This window comes from Gymnodraco acuticeps, unplaced genomic scaffold, assembly GCF_902827175.1.
Source record: "Gymnodraco acuticeps unplaced genomic scaffold, fGymAcu1.1, whole genome shotgun sequence".
NCBI lineage: Eukaryota > Metazoa > Chordata > Actinopteri > Perciformes > Bathydraconidae > Gymnodraco > Gymnodraco acuticeps.
In genome coordinates, this window is record NW_022990145.1 from 591,605 (window position 1) to 615,588 (window position 23,984).

Genomic DNA, 23,984 nt, shown 5'->3' on the forward strand with positions numbered 1-23,984 from the left:
AAAGGCTTCTCGTGAAGCAATATGAGAAATGACACTTTAAATGGACAAAATTAATCTAACCGTAGGATATATGTTTAAAACACTGCACTTTAAAAGTTATAATTGATGAGGCAAAAGCCTGCATAAGGATATATGTGTTACCATGGTTTTCAAATGATTTGCATAAATATACATATCTTACACAGATGGCTTAAGATCTCATCCACCATCCACCTGGATCTATCTTCATTTTGTTTTTATTTATATATACACACTATCCTTTCAAAAATGTGGACTACCTATGTTGTAAATGTATTGTCTTTTTAATTTACACACATCTATTTCACATTTGTCCGTCCTGGGAGAGGGATTCTCCTCTGTTGCTCTCCCCGAGGTTTCTTCCATTTTCCTCCATTAACTGGGGGGTTTTCTTTGGAAGTTTTTCGTTGTCCGATACGAGGGTCTTAAGACAGAGGGTGTCTTTTTTTTAAACTGTAAAGCCCCCTGAGACAAATCATTTGTGATATTGGGCTTTATAAATCAAATTAGATTGATTAATTGATCGTCCAAAAAACAGTGGATGGATTTAAAAGTTGATTAGTTTGTGAATCCCAGGTCAGAGGCCTCATTTATAAAGCTTTGCGTAGGATTCACGTGGGAAGGTGGCTTACGTAGGACAAAGCAAATAGATACGCACACAAATATTTCGATTTATAAAACACTGCGTACCGGCATAGGAAGTGCATACGGCACGTCCTCCGCCGGTTTCCCTTTATAAATCACAATCAACTCGAAATGCGGCGCAGCTTTTGCGGGTTCCACGTAACGCCCATATTTGCCTATAAATAGTCAAAGAAACGCCCCGTATTAATATTCATTTTGACTGACTGCATGAAGAAGATCGCAGGAAATGACGACAGAACAGCTAAAAAAGATATCGCACAGTGTTTCTCAATGTCAAGGAAGGATGCTCCAGAGCCACTATTTCAAGGATGCTACGTCATCGAGTCCCGCCGAAGGAATGTTCCAATGTCCAGGCTCCATGGAATTTCACCGAGCCCGGCATCCTTCGTAATATCACAAATGATTTGTCTCAGGGGGCTTTACAGTTTAAAAAAAAGACACCCTCTGTCTTAAGACCCTCGTATCGGACAACGAAAAACTTCCAAAGAAAACCCCCCAGTTAATGGAGGAAAATGGAAGAAACCTCGGGGAGAGCAACAGAGGAGAATCCCTCTCCCAGGACGGACAAATGTGAAATAGATGTGTGTAAATTAAAAAGACAATACATTTACAACATAGGTAGTCCACATTTTTGAAAGGATAGTGTGTATATATAAATAAAAACAAAATGAAGATAGATCCAGGTGGATGAGATCTTAAGCCATCTGTGTAAGATATGTATATTTATGCAAATCATTTGAAAACCATGGTAACACATATATCCTTATGCAGGCTTTTGCCTCATCAATTATAACTTTTAAAGTGCAGTGTTTTAAACATATATCCTACGGTTAGATTAATTTTGTCCATTTAAAGTGTCATTTCTCATATTGCTTCACGAGAAGCCTTTTTTTATCTGTCTCTTGTCTGCCACTATTCATAACAAGATGTTGATTTAAAGTCTAATTTCACAAGTAATGCTTAAAATCAATCAGCGACAAGATACAAAAGACTGCTACAAGCTATCATGTAGAACACTTGTCAGCCGCACACACTTCCCCCCCCCCCGATCATTAGCCTTCAGGTTAGCGTCATGTGACCATGGTGCAGTTTGTTTTTAGCCTTTAACTTCTGGAGGTTGCATTTACGCCTCAATAATTGTCTTTGGGCAGAATCTAGGAAAGCCCACTTCTTTTTGTCGAGGCGAACAGTTTGATTCCTTGGTCGGCCATGTTTCCAAGTCACACAGATGGCTCACTTCTCCTTTAATGCAAGGGCTAGGCATCAAATTGGGCTTCATATAGTAGATATAAGTAAGCTAACTGACATGTGACACACTAATGGCCTATTAAAACCAAGTTCCAACGAGTAGAGCCATGTCTGATCCTCTCCCATTATACAACAGGTTGTTTGTGACATATGAGGATTGGGTGAGAGGGGCTACCAAACAAAAAGACCATGAAAGGGAGGATAAAATGTTTTGATAATTTTCCGATCAAGCTACTGAGACCTGCCTGTCTGCCTGGCACATCAACTCTCACACACACACACACACACACACACACACACACACACACACACACACACACACACACACACACACACACACACACACACACACACACACACACACACACACACACACACACACACACACACACACACACACACATCTACTGTTAGTCCAAAAACGCCCTTTGCTGGCGGCATATTCATTACAAAAGACACCTATACACTCGCTAACCCTAACCCTAACCCTAATGTTTATTTGTAGATATCTCCTAAAGCCTACAAATAAAGTGTGACATGTAGGCCTGTTACATTTGTTATTGAGCGATATATATTATACACACTGTTCTGCTTTCTGCACTGACCTCAGCAGCTGTTCTCACTGAAACATCACCTAACATCCAGGGGACATGTGATTAGTGAGTAAACAAACGGTAAAGGGCAGAAAGTCTGATGCACATTTGATCATCTCAAATAACTTATAATCACAACAGGAACAGTTTGCAGAGCTGTGCTTCGTTGACAGAAGTCCAGACATGCGTCACGCCTCTTTTAAACATCACTGTTGGCTGAAATCGTCTCAGGAGAATACTTCAGTGTACCCTCGGTTATAGCTCCTCTAGAGACACTCCTCTCTCCTCTAAATCAGTGTATCCTCGGTAACGGCTCCTCCAGACAGCCTCCTCGATAATCGATCCTCGACGAGCCTTTAGAGAAATTTATTTTCCTTCCAGACGGCGCGCCGACATCCGTTTCCGGGTCGCTGCCGGAGGACCTGGGATTCTGGGACACGAAAATTATAGAAATGAGAAACGGCTCATTTCCCAGGATTCGCGCGCGTCTGCTTGACGCCGTGACGACCGGCTGCCCTCCCCGACAGGCGCACGGACGCGAGGGCCCGCTCATCACTGCGCGCACAAGTGCGACCGCAGTTTTAATATTATTATTGTAAATGACCTTTTAATATGTCCAACTATATTTAAAATGAGTTAACTTTTAGAGAAGTGATTATATTTGTATGCCAATATTTTCCTATGGTAAAGTTTTCGTTTTGCACTTACTATTTTGATAGTAATAAGATCGGGTTGAATCAGTTTACCGATAAAGATTAAGCCCTAGAAAGCACATGGCTACTTAGCATGCAAAATGAAGTCATTCTGCATGTTAAGTAGCCATGTGCTTTCCTGTTATGGCTGAATCTTTATTTGTTGATTAGATCACGTTACTCTGATGATAGTGTTCAACACAGCCTATGTCTGAACTCGATCCTTAGAGTAATGTGTTATGGAGCCTTCTCTTTAATCTTGTTTCCACATAACATAACAAGCATTTTGCGCTGCTCTTTTCCAATGTGGAAGCAGAATGTGTGAAAGCATACAGCACGATGCGGGGTGTGTCCTAGACATGTTTAGACTGGAACAGCGGGGGCCAGTACGTCAACTCGTCTCACAGGTGCACAAGTCAGGATAGAGGACATCAGACTCCAGAGAAAACTTGCTCGAGTCCGAGTCGGAGCGTCAATGTACAATTCGAGTCCGAGTCATCGTGGGGGGGGAAAATTCACGAGTCCGAGTCCAAGTCATCGCGCGAGAATTCACGAGTCCAAGTCCGAGTTGCGTCAATCAGTGCGCGAGTCCGAGTCGAGTCACGAGTCCCAAAAATCGGCAGGACTTGAGTACTCCATCTCTGAAGGCCCACACAAACTGCAGAACACTGGTGCTTTGGGAACACTCAAATGATTTAATTCCCATTTAGAATCAGGAGACTAAATACGAACAGTGTGTGTGTGTGTGTGTGTGTGTGTGTGTGTGTGTGTGTGTGTGTGTGTGTGTGTGTGTGTGTGTGTGTGTGTGTGTGTGTGTGTGTGTGTGTGTGTGTGTGTGTGTGTGTGTGTGTGTGTGTGTGTGTGTGTGTGTGTGTGTGTGTGTGTGATACTTGCCAACCCTCCCGATTTTCACGGGAGACTCCCGATTTCACTGCCCTCTCCCGGTTTCCTCCCGGGGTCATATTTCTCCCGCATTTCTCCCGATTTCTGACAAAATCAGATTTACTCACGACTGTTTCCACTCGGACTTTAATACAGCTACCCCATTGTTTGGTTTCCATGGTAGCACGTCTCTTTAGTAGCGCGCGTAACTCAAAGTCTGAGAGGGTGAGGAGTCACAGAAAACTGAACAAGAATCGACAACTCGACCCTCTGCTCATTCCTTTCCTGTAAAATACAGGTCCAGCCCACACATGCTCCATGGTGCTACAGGCATTGCCCTTACAACTACAATAAGCATGTAAATGTTAATCTACAGCTCCGGCGACCCACTAGCACCGGAGTCTCCACCTGCAGACGCAGCCATCCTCATCAACTATACTGTAGTACTGATACGAGTCCAAACAACTCACAGACTGCATCGGGCGCTGAAATTGCCACCCTTTGAGCATCAGATCTGACGACGCTGATTGGCTGAAATTATGTTTCGGCGGCATAGTATACAGATAGCAACAGTCAGCATGTGTTGGCTGCTGCTGATCTGGCTGAGGGCTCCTTTCTACCGCCCGGACGAGAGAGGGTAATGATACACGCTGCAGCCAGGCAGGAAACATGTGACTTATCAGTAACTTTAGACATCGTACACAATTTTAAATGAGATGTTATTGTAGATAATACATTTTACTGATACCAACTATATCATATTTACCTTGTTCATTAAAAAAAAAAAAAAATCTTTTAAATGTATTTATTTGACAATCAAACATGTGCGAAGAGGGGGGGCGGCGCCCCTAGCGTCCCTATGGGCCATCCGCCACTGCTGAGGAGTCTCAAACAGGCGTTTGTTTAATAATTTTAAGATTGGCTTCAATCAAGTTTTGCGAATTAATTCTTCATATATGATAAATGAGAGGTAACATTTTATTTATGGTATTATTTCCACATATTTCTCTCCATTCTTCCTTCTGCCAACGGTGTCGCAGTTTCTTGTCTCTCCCGTTTTTGTGCGTACCGCATACGCATGGGTTAGAGTTTGCGTGGAGGACCGCACATTTTCCCGTCAAGTTTGTTTTTTATAAATCGCAAAGATTGCTTAGAAACTGGCGTACGCCATCTTTTGAGTGTACGCTCCGTTTATAAATGAGGCCCCTGGTGTCAGTAATCCTGTGGTTGATCTGTTTTCCTTCAGAACACAAACAGCAGAGTCTGAGAGGGGACAGAAATTCTGCTTTCATTCTGTCTCTGGTCCCTACCAGTCAAACACTCCATGGTTCACTGTAACCAGACCTCTCAGTTAGGGAGTGAAAGGACCATTAGATCATCTTCATCTACCACATCAGTGCTCTACACGCATACGTTTGAGTAGAACATATTTCCTGTTTCATATCAGTGAGCTTTGAACACTTATCTCTTTCTGTCGACTATGAAAAGTTATGAGCTGACAGTTATATGAAAGCAGTCTTCAGAGTTACATAAGGACTTTGTGAAATTCTCCCTCCTCTTCCTCACTGTCATTACACCTCCCTGATGATGCAGTGAGGAGCCTCCACATTTGAATATCTCTTAAACACTTCCTCGGATACTCTTCTTATCTGGGTTACTGAAATCTTGCTCATGAATTACCTTCAAACTTTTTCTTTTTTCCTCAGCCTACAAGCCCCAAGTTTGGAAAGGCAGACTCCTATGAGAAGCTGGAGAAACTGGGAGAGGGATCCTATGCTACAGTTTACAAAGGAAAGAGCAAGTAAGTAGAGTGGGGTCACGCCTGATCCCCTCCCTCTTCTTTATTAGAGCCCCTCATATTACATTGAATTATACAGGAGCAGCACTGTGACTGAATGAGTTCATTACATGGAGCAATAACAGTTACAGTGGAGTTTTACATCAATACTGTGTCTTCTTAGTCTGTTTGCCATCTCATAGTCCTATCGTGAACCTGGAAATGTTGAGTACCCCAAAGTGTCATGTTAGAAATGTATAGTAGGGTCCCTAGCACATAGAAACTGCTGGATGCTAACTTGCATATGTTTGGCAATTTGCACAATTAGCATAAGTTGTGTTTTATAGCATGAGTTACCATTATGGCCTATGAAGACAATAGTTTAAAAATGGCTTGGCTGATTTCGAAATGTTTTGAATGGTTTTGGGGAACTAATAGAGGGTGGGTCAATTTCTGAAATGTTTCAGGATCAATAATAGCAGATTTAACCAGAAAATGCCAACATTTGTACTCTCTGTTGGCTGAATTATTTTTTAAGATTTGGTCGATTTGGAAGATTTAGGGGACTGCATCATTTGGATTGGACAGATTGCTTATTTGAAAAATAATTGTCCACAGATAATAATGTCCATCTTGTGCTCTCTATATCCAATGGCCGCAACACAATCAGCCCACAGAGAGAACAAATATGGCCCCTTTCTGGTTAAAACTGCCATGTTTGATCCTTAGATTGTCAGAAATGGATTCAGTATCCAAATCGGCCAAGTAAACATATGCAGGTTAACATCCTGCAGTTTCTATGTGCTGGGGACCCTACTATACATTTCTATAATAAAACTTTGGGGTACTCAACATGTCCGGGTTCACTATGCTGGCAACTATTGCATGGAACAGCAGTAACAGTTACAGTGTGGTTTTATATCAATAATGTGTCTCCTCTGTAGAGCTGCTACAGGATTGATGCTTCTGTCCATTGATTCAGTTGTAATGTTCCACCTTTTACGCTTTGTGCTCTCTTCCACATTTCTCTAATTAAATTCTAGTGTAAATGTATGAAGCTCCACAGACTGTAATCTTCTAAGTAATGATGTTATTCAGCATGGCTCTTCAATACAACACTTCTGATTGCAGTTGTAATCCTGCAGCCTCACTCCACTGCTGCTAAATTACATTTCATTGATCTTTGCTGTTCTCCGGCTTCACAGATTTTAATAGATTCTTTTTTTCATGTCACAAGAAAACTCAGGATTTACATATTGTTTCCATGTTTCAGGGTGAATGGGAAGCTGGTGGCTCTGAAGGTGATCCGTCTGCAGGAGGAGGAGGGGACGCCCTTCACCGCCATACGAGAGGGTGAGGGGATGGGCGGTGACTCACTGACTGACTGTGGGAATGTATTGAACACTATATTGAGAAAAGGGCTATGGACTAGTAGGTGGAATATCTCCTGAAAATAACAGTCAGTAATCCTATTACTTTTCAATATGTGTCAAAAGCAGCCATCTCCATAATTACACAATCAGAGTTTTGTTTTAAAATTAAAACAATATATAATTTAACGTTAAAAAATGTAATACAAATATTTACATAGAAGTAAAATGTTAGAAGGAGTGTGCAATAAAAAGACTCAAGAAGATTTTGTAATGTAATAAGTAAATTGTCCAATATAAGATTATATATTGCAAATATTGATATCACCAGTAAAACATTTGTATAACATTTTTATATATATATCATTACAATAATTATGTTTTGTTTATGTTATAATGCATTTTATAATGCACTTTGAGTGTTCAGTATTTAACGGATGATCTAAAATCAAGGTAATTTACAACATTTCCAATTTTGTCCATTACTTAACTCTAATAGTGATTATTTTAGAGTGTAAAAAGAAACCTGCCAAATCCAGGAATAGTGTCTACCTATTTCCAGTAGAACAACACTTGTTTCTTGTATTGTCCAGAATTACTGCAATCTTTCTGAACTCAGAATATAGCCAATTTCATATTTCACTTGTTAAAGACTCACTAGGCGACAAAAATAACTTGATTACATGGATGTTTTTACAACAAAAATAGATATTTAACTACAATTGTTGGTTTCAAAAGTACTACATGTCTGTCAGCAGCACAGAGTGTGTGTGCAGCACTTGATGCTATCAGTGTACCGCCTGAACTGTCAGAAGAAACACTCACCTCTACACACAGACTGCCATTAGGATTGAAATGAGAATATTACATTACATTACATTGCATTTAGCTGACGCTTTTATCCAAAGCGACTTACAATAAGTACATTCGACCAGGAAGACACAACCTTGAAGAAAACAGAATCATATAAGTACATCAGGTTTCATAGAGCCAAACATTTCAAGTGCTACTCAACTGGCTTTAGGTAAGCCAGTCCTTTATTAGTATAAAAGTGCTTCGTTAATAGTTCTAACGCTCGAAGTGGAGTCGAAAGAGATGAGTTTTCAGTTTGCGCCGGAAGATGTGCAAGCTATCTGCCGTCCTGATGTCAATGGGGAGCTCATTCCACCATCTTGGAGCCAGGACAGCAAACCCACGTGTTTTCGCCGATGGGAACTTGGGTCCCCCTCGCAGCGAGGGCGCAACGAGTCGTTTGGCTGATGCAGAGCGTAGTGCACGCGCTGGGGTGTATGGTTTAACCATGTCCTGGATGTAGGAAGGGCCAGATCCATTCGCAGCATGGTAAGCAAGTACCAGTGTCTTGAAGTGGATTCTAGCAGTTACCGGAAGCCAGTGAAGGGAGCGGAGGAGCGGAGTGGTGTGGGAGAATTTAGGAAGGTTGAAGACCAGACGAGCCGCTGCATTCTGGATGAGCTGCAGAGGTCGGATGGCACATGCAGGTAGACCAGCCAGGAGGGAGTTGCAGTAGTCTAGGCGTGAGATGACGAGAGCCTGGACCAGAACCTGAGTCGCTTTCTGAGTCAGCTGGGGACGTATCTTCCTGATGTTGTAAAGCGTGTATCTGCAGCAACGGGTTGTAGCAGCGATGTTTACAGTGAAGGACAGGTTGTTATCTAGGGTCACACCCAGATTCCTTGCAGTCTGAGTCGGGGAAACAACTGAGGTGCCGATGTTGATTGTTAGGTCAAGAGTGGGACAATCTTTTCCCGGAAGGAAGAGCAGCTCAGTCTTGTCAAGGTTGAGCTTGAGGTGGTGAGCAGACATCCACTGAGAGATGTCAGCTAGACAAGCAGAGATGCGTGCAACGACCTGGGTCTCTGAGCGGGGAAAGGACAGAATTAATTGGGTGTCATCAGCGTAGCAGTGGTAAGAAAAACCATGCGGGCTAATGACTGATCCGAGCGAGTTTGTGTACACGGAGAAGAGGAGGGGACCAAGAACAGAGCCCTGAGGGACCCCCGTAGTTAATTGACAAGGGTCGGACTCAGACCCTCTCCAAGTCACCCTGTAGGTACGGTCTTTCAGGTATGAGGCGAGGAGGGAAAGTGCAGAGCCTGAAACTCCAAGTTTTTGGAGAGTGCGAAGGAGGATCTGATGATTCACCGTGTCGAATGCGGCAGACAGGTCCAATAGGATGATGACAGAGGAGAGGGATGCAGTTTTGGCAGTGTGCAGTTCCTCCGTGACAGCAATGAGAGCAGTTTCTGTGGAGTGACCTGCCTTGAAACCAGACTGGTGCGGATCCAGAAGGTTGTTCTGATGGAGATAACAGGAGAGTTGTTTAAAGACAGCGCGTTCAAGTGATTTAGACAGGAACGGGAGGAGAGAGACAGGCCTGTAGTTTATAACATCAGACGGGTTGAGAGTGGGTTTCTTTAGGAGAGGGTTTACTCTTGCCTCCTTGAAACTGTTTGGAAAGGGACCAGAAGTTAGAGAAGTGTTGATGAAATGGGTGAGAAACGGTAGAATATCAGGAGCGATAGTCTGAAGGAGGTTTGAAGGGATAGGGTCCAGAGGACAGGTGGTAGGGCGGGCAGAGGTAATGAGGGTAAGAACCTCACTTGGAGAGAGAGGGGAAAAGGAGGTAAGTGTGTTGGTGGAAGGAGGGTCTGGTGACCCAGCGGTGAGTAAAGGTGAGTCAGAAAAAGAAGAGCGAATATCATCAACCTTTTTTTCAAAGTGGGTAACAAAGTCGCTTGACAGAAGTGAGGAGGGGGAGGAGGAGCTTTTGGAGGGTCCAAGAGGGTGGAGAAGATGGAAAATAGTTTTTTAGGATTGGAATAGGAAGATTGGATCTTATCTTGAAAGAAAGTGCTTTTTGCCTGAGAGATCGAAGCAGAGAAAGAGGAGAGGAGAGCTTGATAGGTTAGGAGGTCGTCACGGTGTTTGGATTTCCACAATTTCTGCTCTGCTGCCCTAAGGACGGTTCTATTAGCATGCAGTGCATCATTTAGCCAGGGAGCAGGAGGGGACTGACGAGCCTGCCGAGATGTGAGAGGACAGAGCGAGTCCAGAGTGGATGAGAGAGTAGAGAGGAGAGTTTCTGCAGCAGAGTTTGGAGGCAGGAGATGGAACGAATCAGAGGAAGGGAGGGCTGAGAGCACCGACGAGGCAAAGGTAGAGGGGGGAGAGGGAGCGAAGGTTACGGCGGACAAGTGCAGGATGGGAAGAGATTAGTTTGTTATGTTTGGAAAGGGATAGAGAGAATGAAATGAAGAAGTGATCGGATGTGTGGAGCGGGTTTACAGAGAGGTTAGAAGTAGAGCAGTTCCTTGAGAATATGAGATCAAGGACATTGCCAGCTTTATGAGTCGGTGGGGGACGGAGACAGTGAGAAAGCAAAGGCGGTTAACAGAGATGTTAGTTCGTCTATCTTCCCCGTCTGGAGGTTGAAGTCTCCGAGAAGTACAGCGGGAGGGCCAGTTTCAGGGATGAGTGAGAGGAGATTATCTAATTCCTCCAAGAAGTCCCCCAAGGCGCCTGGTGGACGGTAGAGAACAACAATGGTTAACTGTATAGGATGGGTTACTGTGACGGCATGGAATTCAAAGGTGGAAGGAGTGAAGTTAGGTAGCTTGAAGAGGGAAAAGCTCCATTTGGGAGATAGCAGGAGACCAGTGCCACCTCCTCTGCCAGTGGGTCTGGGTGTATGGGAGAAGGAATATGCAGTGGAGAGAGCTGCTGGGGTGGATGTGTTGGATGGAGTAATCCAGGTCTCAGTGAGAGCAAGGAAATCCAGAGACTGCAGGGAGGCGTAGCCAGAGATGAAGTCAGCCTTAGGAACAGCTGACTGGCAATTCCACAGGCCACCAGAAACTAGATGTTGGATCTCAGTGGAGCACGTGGGATAGACGAGAGCAGGCCGGTTATATCGATTAGGAGATACACGGGGCCAGTGATAATTGCGAGAAGACACATGAACAGGAATGGAGAAAATACACATGATTATAGCATGAGGGGCTAGAAAACTAAAGAAAAGATAAATAAGACACCAGCTCAATCAGAGTAGGATTTGCCTCCTCTTTGCCACCCTCGTGACTCCCGCAGGACTCCAATGTCTTTGTCAGTCTTACTCCCGCAGGACTCCAATGTCTTTGTCAGTCTTCGGCTGTCTGACGCTGAAGCTGACGCTCCAGGAAAGAGCTACCCAAAAATGGACGCCTGATTGCTCAGTTCTCACAGCTGTAGGGCCACGGCCCTCTAATTAGTTAACTATCTACAGCTGATGGGCGACAATAGACTGGCCGTGCCTATATTAATGCAGGCTTGAGTGCTGAGACCTATAAAGCAGGTTTCGCCTGAGCAGATCTGAGATTTAAAATCTCTCAAACGCGATTTAGCCGTTAAAGCTACAATAACAATTTATACAGAGTCGAATAAATGAAACAGAGAAGTCTAATTAAACAAGAATATAACTTACAGTGGTTGCTGCGTCAATAGGTAATGTCGTCACCGGGTCCAGATGCACACAGATGACCTGATAGACACACACACACACACACACACACACACACACACACACACACACACACACACACACACACACACACAGTCCATACTCTCATTATGAGAGGATCAGAGAGCAGCTTTGAAATTGAACTAATTCAGCAATTACTGAGCAGGAAGCTTGGAGCGCTGAAATGTGAGCAGCATTACAGACTGCTGCTGCTGAATACACTCAGATTGGGTGCATATGTGGGGGGGGGGATCTTCAAACTGATGGCAGAATCTTTGAGGTATCTGTAGCACTAACCCCTGCTGATGTGATTTTAAAAGAACCTTTAGGTCCTGGTGCAGGATGAATGTATGCATGAGCCTCCATCCCTCCCGTGCCCTCGAATCAACCTTGTCTTTGATCCTTTAATCCCATTGGCAAATGGTCTACAAATCCCATTCTGCCTTTTATAAAAAGAGCACCATTATGCTGCTCTTTTATAAAAAGAGCACCATTATGCTGCTCTCATATTATGTCCTGTTTGTAGCCTTTATTTAACCAGGTGAAAGCCCCTTGAGATCAAAAGATCTCTTTTTCAAGGGTGATCTCATGAAACTTTCCCCTGTAAGGCCTTATTGTTGTCCGATGTCTTCGGTCAGTGGTCTGTTATTTTCCGTAATTGCCTCAACAAGCTTTTAGTGTATTGCTCGAGTCTAATTACACTTATTATCCTGACAAGTTCAAGTAAAGTAGCCTCAGAGTGGTAGGCTGTTTCTTACAAATAAATGGATGAGGGTGCAGTGGAAAAGTCCTTCAATGACTTTCCAACATTTTTACAGTCTTAGAATATCATTAAAGTTATATTATTTAAACCGCATTTGATTTCCCTCACATTTTTTCAGCAATAACCATTCAACTTATTTATGTTCTGTAATTACCTTTCAACAGTATATTATTCTTCCATATATTTCTAGAGTATTATCTGCAGAGCCCAACTTGTCAGTGCAGGACTGACATCACACACTCTCAGAAAACATGTACTGAACATGCAGTAAGTCGCATGCACACATTCTGGGTCAAATAGAGGAACATCTTCAGTATTGCATTTGTTTTCCTGGTTTAATTTCTGAGCAGCTGTGGAGTGTTTGCTGCCCCCAGTGGTTGATACATGTTCATTTCAAACCAAACGTATGCTCCAATTGTAAATAAAACACACTTTCCATTACAGCAAGCTATTACAAGGACTGTTTGTAAAGGAGTATGACTTCAGTGAACTTAAAGATAGTGAATTGTAATAAGAAGGGACTCCATTTTCAATAAAAGCCAGCCACCCTAATGTCGAGGACCACAGTTAACCCTTAGATGCATAAGTGGGTCTTTTTTGACCCGGTGAGGTGGTTTTCTTGAAGTGTCTTTGTAATTACATTTTTTTATCATTTCATATTCCAGCTATTCCTCAAAAAACATGTTTTGGATATCATGCCATTCAAATTTTAAATGTACATTTACATTTTTATTTTTTTTTTGTATTGCTAGCCCAAGCTTCCATAAGTGGGTTAGGGTTTGAAAAGGGACTGGAATACTATGAGGGTCTCAGAATAGCGCAGATCTTTGCATCGATATGTTCAAAACGGTTTTTTTCACAATGTAAAAAAAAATGAGTGAAAAATAAAATATAAAATATTTCTAGTGTGAACCAAAATATAATACTAAATATTATTATAAGTAATTTTTCTTAACCAAAAATGGCATAAAAACACATATTATTCTAATACGGGTCCTTTTTGACCCACGTATGGAAGAGTGTAGGGTCACTCGGCATCTGAGGGTTAATAACAGCTTAGCTCATCTCGAGTCCTTTATGAAGAGGTCAAACTCGTCACATTGATATATTAAGCTTTACTATCAGCCAACCTCAGCTCAGCCTCTCACTGTTCTCTTGGTTCGGTGTTCAACATTTAAGATTGGTTCCTTGATGGCGAACAAACTAAATAATACAGTTCCGTCCACACAGTAAATCAACAACTGCTGACCATTCACATACACTGTCTGAAAGCTGACCATTCACATACACTGTCTGAAAGCTGACCATTCACATACACTGTCTGAAAGCTGACCATTCACATACACTGTCTGAAAGCTGACCATTCACATACACTGTCTGAAAGCTGACCATTCACATACACTGTCTGAAAGCTGACCATTCACATACACTGTCTGAAAGCTGACCATTAACATACACTGTCTGAACGTTGACCATTAACATGTACACTGTCTGAAAGCTGACCATTAACATACACTGTCTGAAAGCTGACCATTCACATACACTGTCTGAAAGCTGACCATTCACATACACTGTCTGAAAGATGACCATTCACATACACTGTCTGAAAGCTGACCATTAACATACACTGTCTGAAAGCTGACCATTCACATACACTGTCTGAAAGCTGACCATTCACATACACTGTCTGAAAGATGACCATTCACATACACTGTCTGAAAGCTGACCATTCACATACACTGTCTGAAAGCTGACCATTCACATACACTGTCTGAAAGCTGACCATTCACATACACTGTCTGAAAGCTGACCATTCAAATAGAGCAGCATGTCTTCACTATCTATAAAGAACACACCTACATTGCATTATGAGACCAGTTATAGTGAATGAATGCATTCGTGCTTCATGACACAAAAACATAATTATTTGGCATTTAAAAGTGCTGCATTATCATGATCAACAATGCTTTACACTTTATTTACCGTCAACAATGAAACATTATGATTGCCTTGCTTTGTATTTAACACAACTTGTGATGCATCATGGAGTAATAGCGTATTATGAATCACTCACTGTTGAGGTGTGTATGGATTAGTATTGGTCATCATAAAATATGATATTAAAACTTCTGCTTTCCAAACGGCATCCATATGACACTTTGAATTATAAATATGTTGTTGTATTATTTGCACAGACTGTACTCCAGGTTTAACTCTGAAGTGACTCACATGTGAAAGTCTTAGCGAGTCCGATCACACCGTAAGACTCAGTGAGCTTTAAAGTCTTCCCCCCCCCACACCATCTCACTGCTCTACTTATTAACAATGTCCATTGCATCATAAAAGTGTTGACAAATGAGTGTGAGAACTCACAGCCATAATCCATTCTGTGATTCCTTTCTCAGTTTCAATCTTTCTTAATCCCCTGTTTGTGCGCAGCGAGGCTTAGGGGGGGCCGTGTAACATTCTAATGATGCAGCTAATGAAGGCGTGGATCACACACTCCTCTGCTCACACACACACACTCCTCTGTCTCACACACACTCTGTCTGTTGTTCTCTGCAGCATCCCTCCTGAAAGGCCTGAAGCACTCCAACATCGTGCTCCTGCATGACATCATCCACACCAAGGAGACCCTGACGCTGGTCTTTGAATATGTGGTGAGTGGTCCACTGATACCTTGTTCAACACGCAGGGGTCAGAGGTCACGCTCATGTGTGTCTCTTTAGCTTGACTCTATTCACCTCAGTGTCTGCTTCCAGTGTTGTATAATCTGCCCACAGAAAGATGAGCTCTGGATATTTTGATTTCCATACTTTTGTTGATTAGGCACTTGAAGAGTGTTAAAGCGGTCTGAGCTGTTTTCCACAGCAGCCAGACACAGCAGAGCAGAGTATGCCAGGCCTGAAGGAAGTCAGCGGGCTTTGAAACACATTTTCAAAGTGGCCAAATGGTGGAAATACAACTTATATGTCAAGCATGTGATGCCATTTGCCCAAAAATACTTTTCCGATTGACATTGAGATAATATGTCTTTAAATCAGCACATGTTATGTCACTATGTTCCGGAAATAAACAAAGGAGTCCAATGGAGGCGTTTCAGGCAGGGGGGGGTGTGTGAGAGAGAAAGTCCCTCTGGAGGAACACAGGGACTTCAGCCTTTGCAGACCATTTACATGCACTAAAACCATTAGAACACACTGCAGGAGAGGGGAAACCCAAACAAGCAGAATAGGGACTCTTTAAGGTAAATCAACTTCAAAATTCCTTTTTGAAATAATGAAATGCTTAAAGTTGTAAAGAGTAAAGATCCTTTATATTCATTTGATTGGATGATCCTGTGGATGCACGATCTCTCCGGTAGATCTGGTGCTTTGCTCCAGACAGGACAGACAGTTTGATTTCAAGCGCCACCAAACAACTGAAATAGGAATGAGCGGCCCCCGCCTCCAACGCAGTAGCCAGTTCTCTTTAAACATCCATGCTCTGTCTTATTTCAGGAAGCCAGGCAGCCATTTGATTGGAAGGCCACAGTTTCAATATGTTGAAGGAAAGTCTATTGGCCTACAGGAAGGCTTCCTACTGCAGTTTACCATCTGAAGTCAACCAGCCGCAGAGATCAGGCTGCAGGGTCTGGAGCTACCCAGGATATCTTTAGAACTTCAGGGTAGTAACGGAGTGACTGTCAGATATTTTAAGCACAATACAGTTGTGATCGTTGGTTAAGTTGATTCACTTCCCTTTAAGTAGGTCACCTGTCAGTGTTCTGTGCTGATCTATGATTATGGCCTACATTAGATGATCTGTATAACACACACATTTCATATATGTTGTTGGAGAGTTGTTTCAGTAACATTTAAATTATAATAACCATCAGTTATAAATTGTAGATTTTGACTGTTTGCAAATTAAAATGAATACCGTTTGCTAATTAAAGTCATGCTATAATGTATGCTATATTATCACTAGTTTTTGTAACATGAAATGAGTTTAAAAATGATATATTTTATCATAGCTCAGTTTAATGTTGCATACCTTTTTAAATATATAGTATACATTTTTGTGAATAACGTAATGATTTGTGAAGCGTTAGGAAATGATTGTAAGGCGGCTGAACACATTGTAGAGCCCTCTAAGGTCATATGTTTTATATCAGGCTATATCAATGAAATGAGTGACTGATTGTTCATTATCAGGTTTCATGTACTCCAAATATCTGTTTATTGATATACATGTTGTCGGGCAGAAATCATCTTGGTCGCTGCTTCCCTTGTTATCTATAGTCTGTGATAATAACACAGGAAACTAGTCCACAGCAAAACCTTTTTTTTAATAAAATACCCTTTAAAGTGAGGGTTTTGTGAAACTTCCTATGAACTTCTATTTTCTCTCATGAGATGAAGAGATCAATCAATCCTGTCCTCATCTCTTCAAGTCAAACCAAACAAAGTCAACTGTTGCTCAGGTCCAGGGGCAGAAAAGAGTCATTATAATATATTCAATATTCAAACCTCAGCTCAGCTTCCTCGTGGTAAACTTTGTGTTGCAAGCAAAGTAATAACAATCTTTTCTTTTGGACAGAAGTGTGAGTGTGGAGCTCCTCCACATGCACCCACTCACAGCCACATTGATATTCAGCTCCATGTTTGATCCTGAAACGCTGAGCGGGCTAAACCTCTCCCCAGAAGCAGCTTCCTCAGCTTCATTTAATTTCATTTAATGAGACTGAAAACTGTGTTTAAGTACATGTAACGCATGTCAGAGGCTCGGCTTCTGAAGGAGAGTCAGTGAGACGTGACCTGAGGACATGTCCTCTCTGATTATTCATATTACCGACTGAGTCCGTTTTCCAATTGAGATGCAACACAACCATTCTAATACGAGGAACTCCGTGCTTTCTGCCTGGTGGGAAATGATTATGAATGTGACTTAACCCTTGTGTTGTGTTGCTATCAACTGTGCAACTTCTGTCCTCTAGGTTTGACTTTTATAAAGCATAGTATAAATAATCACTCAAATCTGTGTTACACCTTTCAAGCCCACGTTATCCCGCCTTATTACCAGTGTATGGTCAATAGACCTAATTTACACCAAATCAAACGTCATTTCTGGGTTAAAAAAGGCACACATGTTGGCTGATCTTACAGAATCACGCCCAGAAGACCACAAATGATATAAAACCCAAAACAAAAATGATTATGATTATGAATGTATATAATCACATCTTTGTACCTTTATCCCGACATAAAAAAACGGAAACTGGTCAAATCTGACCCGAGGACAGCAGGAAGGTTAAATGTTGTAGTGCAAGCTGTTCTGTCCCATGTTGATCCATCATCTTGTGTGGAGCTGAAATCACTGTGTGCTGTTTTCCATTCAGACGTCTTCCCAGCCTCAAACCTCAGTTGTTGTTCTCCTCTCAACGGCAATGATGATTGACAGGGTGAGCCTGAAATACATAGGGAGAGGAGACGGGGGATTGTGAGGGAAACGAGGAAATGCATTACTGAGAGAAGCAGGGGAAGTGAGACAGACAGACGTGTCCATGCGGGAGCGTCCGTCTGAATTATTCAGCAGAGGAGGCTCCGCTGGTGCCGGATTGTAAATATCAGTTTGATTTCCCTCCACCCTCAATCTGCTAACAAAACACAGAGGCCAGGCGGGGGGGTTAGCTCAAACAAATCACCTCACGTCTCAGATGGAAAGCACCACTAGAAAATACCACATTCTCAGAAGGAAATATTCCCGAATGGACGAAACAGACCAAAATATACTGTGTTTTTGTTTTCTTAATCTGCCTCATATTTAATCAAAATGATATGAATCCAAAATGACATTCTCAATCGTAATGCTTATCCATAACAAGCTAGAGCACTTTCTCTTGTTGCTGTTTTAACATTGTGCTCTTTCTCTTTGACTCTGCAGCACACAGACCTGTGTCAGTACATGGACAGACACCCTGGGGGGCTCCACCCGGACAATGTGAAGGTACAGCACGAGTTATTACGTTGTTCACAAGAAATGGAGTTAAACCAGAGCATTTATTGAAATGCTCAAAAGGTGCAGATGAAAAGAGGGGAGATGTTGCCACCGGGAACACAACATGAGAGCAAATGGAGGATTCATGTCTAGAGTGGGTGGGCAGCGATTATATTTACAGTGCAGGGTGCAGGCAGGGTTTGGTGCCTTGCTCAAGGGCTACTCAACAGGACTTGAACAGGCGACCATCCGGTTCCAAGCCATGTCCCTACAGACAACCACCCACACAAGCATGCAGTACTGTAACCCTCACTACTCATCAATACTCAACTTGTGTACTTAATATGACAAATATCGTATTGTCATTTCAGCTGTTCAGTGTGTTCAGACTTGTAAGGCTCTATTCTCATTGGCTATCAGCAGGGTCAGTGGTCATTGGAGGAGATCAAATCAAAGTGCTTTGATAATATGAGCATTTGGGCTAAATGTAAAAGCAAGCAAGACATAACATAGTGTTGGTAGTATTATAGATATCAGTATGATAAGAATCCATTGGGAGCTAGCAGGCTAACAGCACTAGCATCCTACACACATCCTACGTACACTGTTATGAACAAAACGTTTTTCTAAGAGAGGTCCATTCCGGCCCCTCTCTCAAACAGTCCTATCCACATAGGACGGCTGGTTCCCACATATACAGTATTAGGGTGGTGTCCTCAGTTGTTATACATAAGTAAAAGTAATAGTACCACAGCGTAGAAATACTCTGTAACAGGTAGACGTCCTGCATTCAAAATGTAACTTATAGTAACTAAAAAACACAAAAATACTCTTTAGTATATCTAGAACCATTATCAAAAGTGGCCATTTTTGGAATATTATATATTATATCATGGATTTATAATTAGTGATGCATTAATGTTTGTATCATTGTAATTGTGTATCTAAGATGAGATAACATTAATAACTTGCTAAATAATAAGCTGATTTAATTTTTTTAATTATAAAATGAACCTGCAAATCAACTAGTAACATCCAATACATGTAGAGTGAAAAGTATTCACTGCCAACATGTAGTTGAGTAGAAGTACATGAAATAGAAGTACTCAAGTAAAGTATATGTACCTACATTTTGTATGACCTAAGTACAGTTCTAAAGTAAATGTGTTTAGTTACTTTCCACTGCATGTGATGTCACACCAAAGTTACACTCTGGGAGTTTTGAATAATAATTAGAAAGCCATTTTCAGTAGAAATAAAAGCTCATAAAAACATCATGGAACGGATAGTATGACATTATTTGAGGACTGGCTCAGGATTAGGCTGAGCTATATTTACATCGGAACTAAACTTGGATTAACTTTAAGATGCCATACATCAACCTTTACTTTACAGTTTGAATGCAGAAGAATCATTGATATGATGTTGCCGTTACCAATATCTGTATGCCATTTTTAGCAACTTTCCATTATATGTATAATAATAATAATAATAATTTGTATTTGTATAGCACCTTTCATACACACTTCACAGTAGACAGTTGACATTCCCTAAAATAGTCACAGTAAATTGATATCAGAAAGACGTTACTAGTAAAAGACAAATAAGCATAACATGAGCATAGAATACACATATACAAAAAACATTCAAAGTTACGACAATAAAATGGTGCATTAAAAGGAGGATAGTGCACATTCACATAGACAACTCCAAATAATGGCAGGTGACAGTTAATGATGCATAATATTGCATTTAGAAGGGCAGCAGAGAGCAAGTGTTAGCTTCCTAAAAGGCTAGTAAAAGTGTACAAATATGTTTGAAGCCCTCCCTGATGTCGAGGTATTGTGTTTCACAGCTTTGGGGCGTAATTGAAGAGAGCTGCATCACCAAACTTATTTTTGTTGCCAATTAAGTGGGACATAACTCTTTATGAGTTGGTAAAGCTGCTCCATAGCGATAGGCTGATCCTCTGTAACATGACACCAGTGATGGTGATGGAGTGAATGAGGCCATGTGGTGTTGGTGTTGGGGGGTGTCAGGATGTTTCCTCACGCAGGAAGGTGACAGTTCAGGCTGCACGTGTTATATAACAGCTCGTACCGTTAGCCACCCAGGATTTACATAAGTAATACGTGTTCTTCTGCTGACAGCAGCCTCGGCGAGACTCACATGAATAATCAGGATTATTCTGAGAGCGAGGTGTTGCTCGGCGCCCGCTGACTTTCTGGTGAGAAGAAGAGTCGTGGTTTCTAATCTGTTGGAAGGACTTATGGCTTTGTTCCTGTGCAGTCATGTAATGGAGGCTGCACTGCAGAACCCAGCAGGAACACAATGGTTCTAATAATCCGCCACACTGACAATAGCATCTCTATTCCTTGGAATTGTATTAGTGTTAAGAAGAGTTCCATTTGACCGTGAATATTGGAGCCTGCAGTTATCACTGCACTTTCTAAGATTGTGGATACATTTGTCAGTTTAATGAACCATATGATGTAAATGAAGTATATGCTCAGGTGTCAGGCGTATGTAGAAGATGTCACGAGAACTGATGTGGATTTGGCAGGAATTGCTAACGACTGTTACCTTTCTGGTATAATGACACACGTAGTTTGAGGAGTAGTACCTGTATGCATCAAAATACATTTCAGAAGCAGATCAGGGAATCACCAGTGCTCTGATTTTTCTCCAGCGTTTCATAAAAGGCTTCTTAGCGCTTTGAGCACAAGGAAAAGCGCTATATGAATCACATGTATTAATAATATTATTATTATTAGCTGCAAATGGCTCTTGCAGGTACACCAGCCAGGAGGGAGATGTCCTATGTTCGACTTTAAAACAATACTGACTGACTCACCAAACCAAGTTCTTAAATCTGCAGGGTTTTCATATTTGTACTGAGATTTCCTTTTGAGGTTGTTTTGACTAAATATGCAGCATTTATGCAGATGACACTCTTAAATAGCCAATCAGTGTAGTCAATCCACATGTGTGTATATGACACACCAGTTACTTGTAATGGTCATGCCTGATGGATATGTAATAAACACAGTGAGGAATTTCAACCATGCTAAATAACTTGTGCTAATGCATATTTACAAGCACTTTCAAGGTTCTGTTGTTGCTGACTCTCCATATTCCCCCAATGTCCCAGAGATAGCTGTGAACTAAGATTCCATCTTAATGTGATGGCAGTCTAATAGAAAGTTAGATCAAAAGAGGAGTATCCATCAGGGGGGAGGCCGCTGACATCCTGCAGCGGACAGGTGAACGAGCCCTGGAGGATCAGAGAGACGGGTGTTAATGTTGGAAGGGATTAGTATCCAAATCTCTTACTATGATTGTTTCACCACTAACAAACTCCTTCGAGCATTAGTTCACAACCAGATGCAGGTTCAATGATTACCTTTTATATTTATGTTCTCACAGATTAGTTATCCTGCGTGATGAATGCTCATGTATTAACTTCTGATGTATTACTACGACCAAGTTATCCTCCTTGCTTTGCTAACACACTATCCATTCAGACCTGCTCATTGTTCCATGCAGCTCTTGATTTCCTGACAATAGCATTCCATTGACTTTTTTTGTAATAGCATTTTTGATGTATACAGCATGCTAACTTTTGTGCTCAGCTTCAAAATGGAACCCCAGAAGGTATTCCCAATAATATGTTTCAATCTAAGTTATGTCAAATATATCATCAAAGAGACTCTGTGAATATTTGCTTCCGTATATCATCTCTCAAGTTTCTTTTAGTACATTTGACAACATTGTTTTTTTGTTTTCTTACAAAAGTGTGATGAGATTATTGATAGCAGTTTTCCTGCTGCTGCTTTATGTGGAGAGTTGTGGAAGGATTGCTCGGCCCAAAATGAAAATGAATATATAACAATGTTACCAAACCAGAGAGGGTAGTAAAAACAATTCATGGCTTTAGAGGGAGTTGCATTTTGTTATCTTTGTCTTCACCAGCTTTAAGAGTTATGAGATAATAAAAGTCATTAATGAGCTTTAGAGGTTGTTTTACTTCTTGCAGATTTCCTGGTGTTCGAGGTTTCACTTTTGAACTTTTCTTTTGATTCTAAATGCATGTCTCATAAAAGTTGAGATTATGAATAGCCTCACAAAGCCTGTGGGTGTTTCAGTGAGGTGAAGTTATCGGTGAGTCCATTTTTAATCAAAACCATAAAGGGGTTATGTCTGTTATCAGTTTATGACTTTGAGAAAGTGAAGTCCCTCCACCATCGTGCCTTTTACTAATCAGAAACGTAGAAGCTATTAGATCCTCCACACACTCAGACTCTCACTGCTAATGTGATTATTGGTCAAGAACCAGAAAGCTGTGTCTGTGTGTCTATGTGTTTGTTTGTGTTCGTCTGTGTGTGTGTGTGTGTGTGTGTGTGTGTGTGTGTGTGTGTGTGTGTGGTGTGTGTGTGTGTGTGTGTGTGTGTGTGTGTGTGTGTGTGTGTGTGTGTGTGTGTGTGTGTGTGTGTGTGTGTGTGTGTGTGTGTGTGTGTCCTTCAGTTTGAAATGGAAAAAGCCCTGAAGTTTCTGCTTCATCTCGATGATATCCAGTGTAAAATCTATTGAAACGCTCTTGCTGGGCGGCACCATTAAGTCTGCTCATCCCGTGTACTTGACTGCAGTTTGTTAGCTTCCGTAATTCAACTCAAGTGAGTATGACCTCATCCAGCCTGAAGTGCTCTTCCTATTAGATTATATGCAGTCAGCTGAATGGCCATGTCTCAATGGGAAGCTGACACCCACAAGCCATGTCTACAAGCCAAATAACAGCCAGCATTTACTCTGACAATGACATTACCAGCTAGTGATGACTCATCAGAGTCAATACTGACAACAGGTCATCACAGCCATGTATGACAACTGGTGGTCCATATGCACCTCAACATGCATACTCATGTCACACATTCATTAGAGCACTTTATGTCAATAAGTGAACGCACAAACTGTGTGAAAAGCTCTGTAAATATTGGTTTTCGTTCATTTAAAGGAATGCTCCACTCATTAGATAATTAATCAAAACTTCAGTATTTAGTGAAACATTATGTTTAAACCATACCCTGAAGAAATCAGCGATATTCCCCGGTAAATAATGATTTTATAGCTCTTTTTTATCAAAACCTGTATATTCCGTCAGGCCGCTGCCATTTTCAGTAGTCACGTGATGGTCGTGACGTCATCCATGCGTTCACTTTGTAAACACACGAAAAACATGGCGGAGTATTTGAGTTCGGACTCGTCAGCCGAGGAAGAAGTTTTGAGCAATATGAAGAGATTGGATGGGGGAATTCAGCCATACAGGTTCGAGCCAAGTAGTCAGAACCGTCAGGAATCCAGGGACAGTGACGATGAGGATGAACAGCACGGTGATCTTGCTGGAGACGATCCCTTTACTCGTGCAATTGATTTCGGGAGGCGAGTAGGAAGACCTGTACATGAATGGTGTACCTAGAACCACGATTTTATGGGGCCGGAAAAAC

General features: G+C 41.7%; 1 protein-coding gene across 2 annotated transcripts in view; it reads left to right on the forward strand.

Annotated features, from left to right (window-relative positions):
• cdk14 (cyclin-dependent kinase 14) overlaps positions 1-23,984 on the forward strand; it is a 241,305-nt gene that overhangs the window by 91,668 nt on the left and 125,653 nt on the right. For both annotated transcript variants that reach the window (XM_034217206.1, XM_034217207.1), the window contains 4 exons: positions 5,785-5,879; positions 7,129-7,208; positions 15,070-15,164; positions 18,430-18,492. In XM_034217206.1, the coding sequence (XP_034073097.1) occupies positions 5,785-5,879; positions 7,129-7,208; positions 15,070-15,164; positions 18,430-18,492 (333 nt within the window). The remainder of the gene's footprint in view (positions 1-5,784; positions 5,880-7,128; positions 7,209-15,069; positions 15,165-18,429; positions 18,493-23,984) is intronic.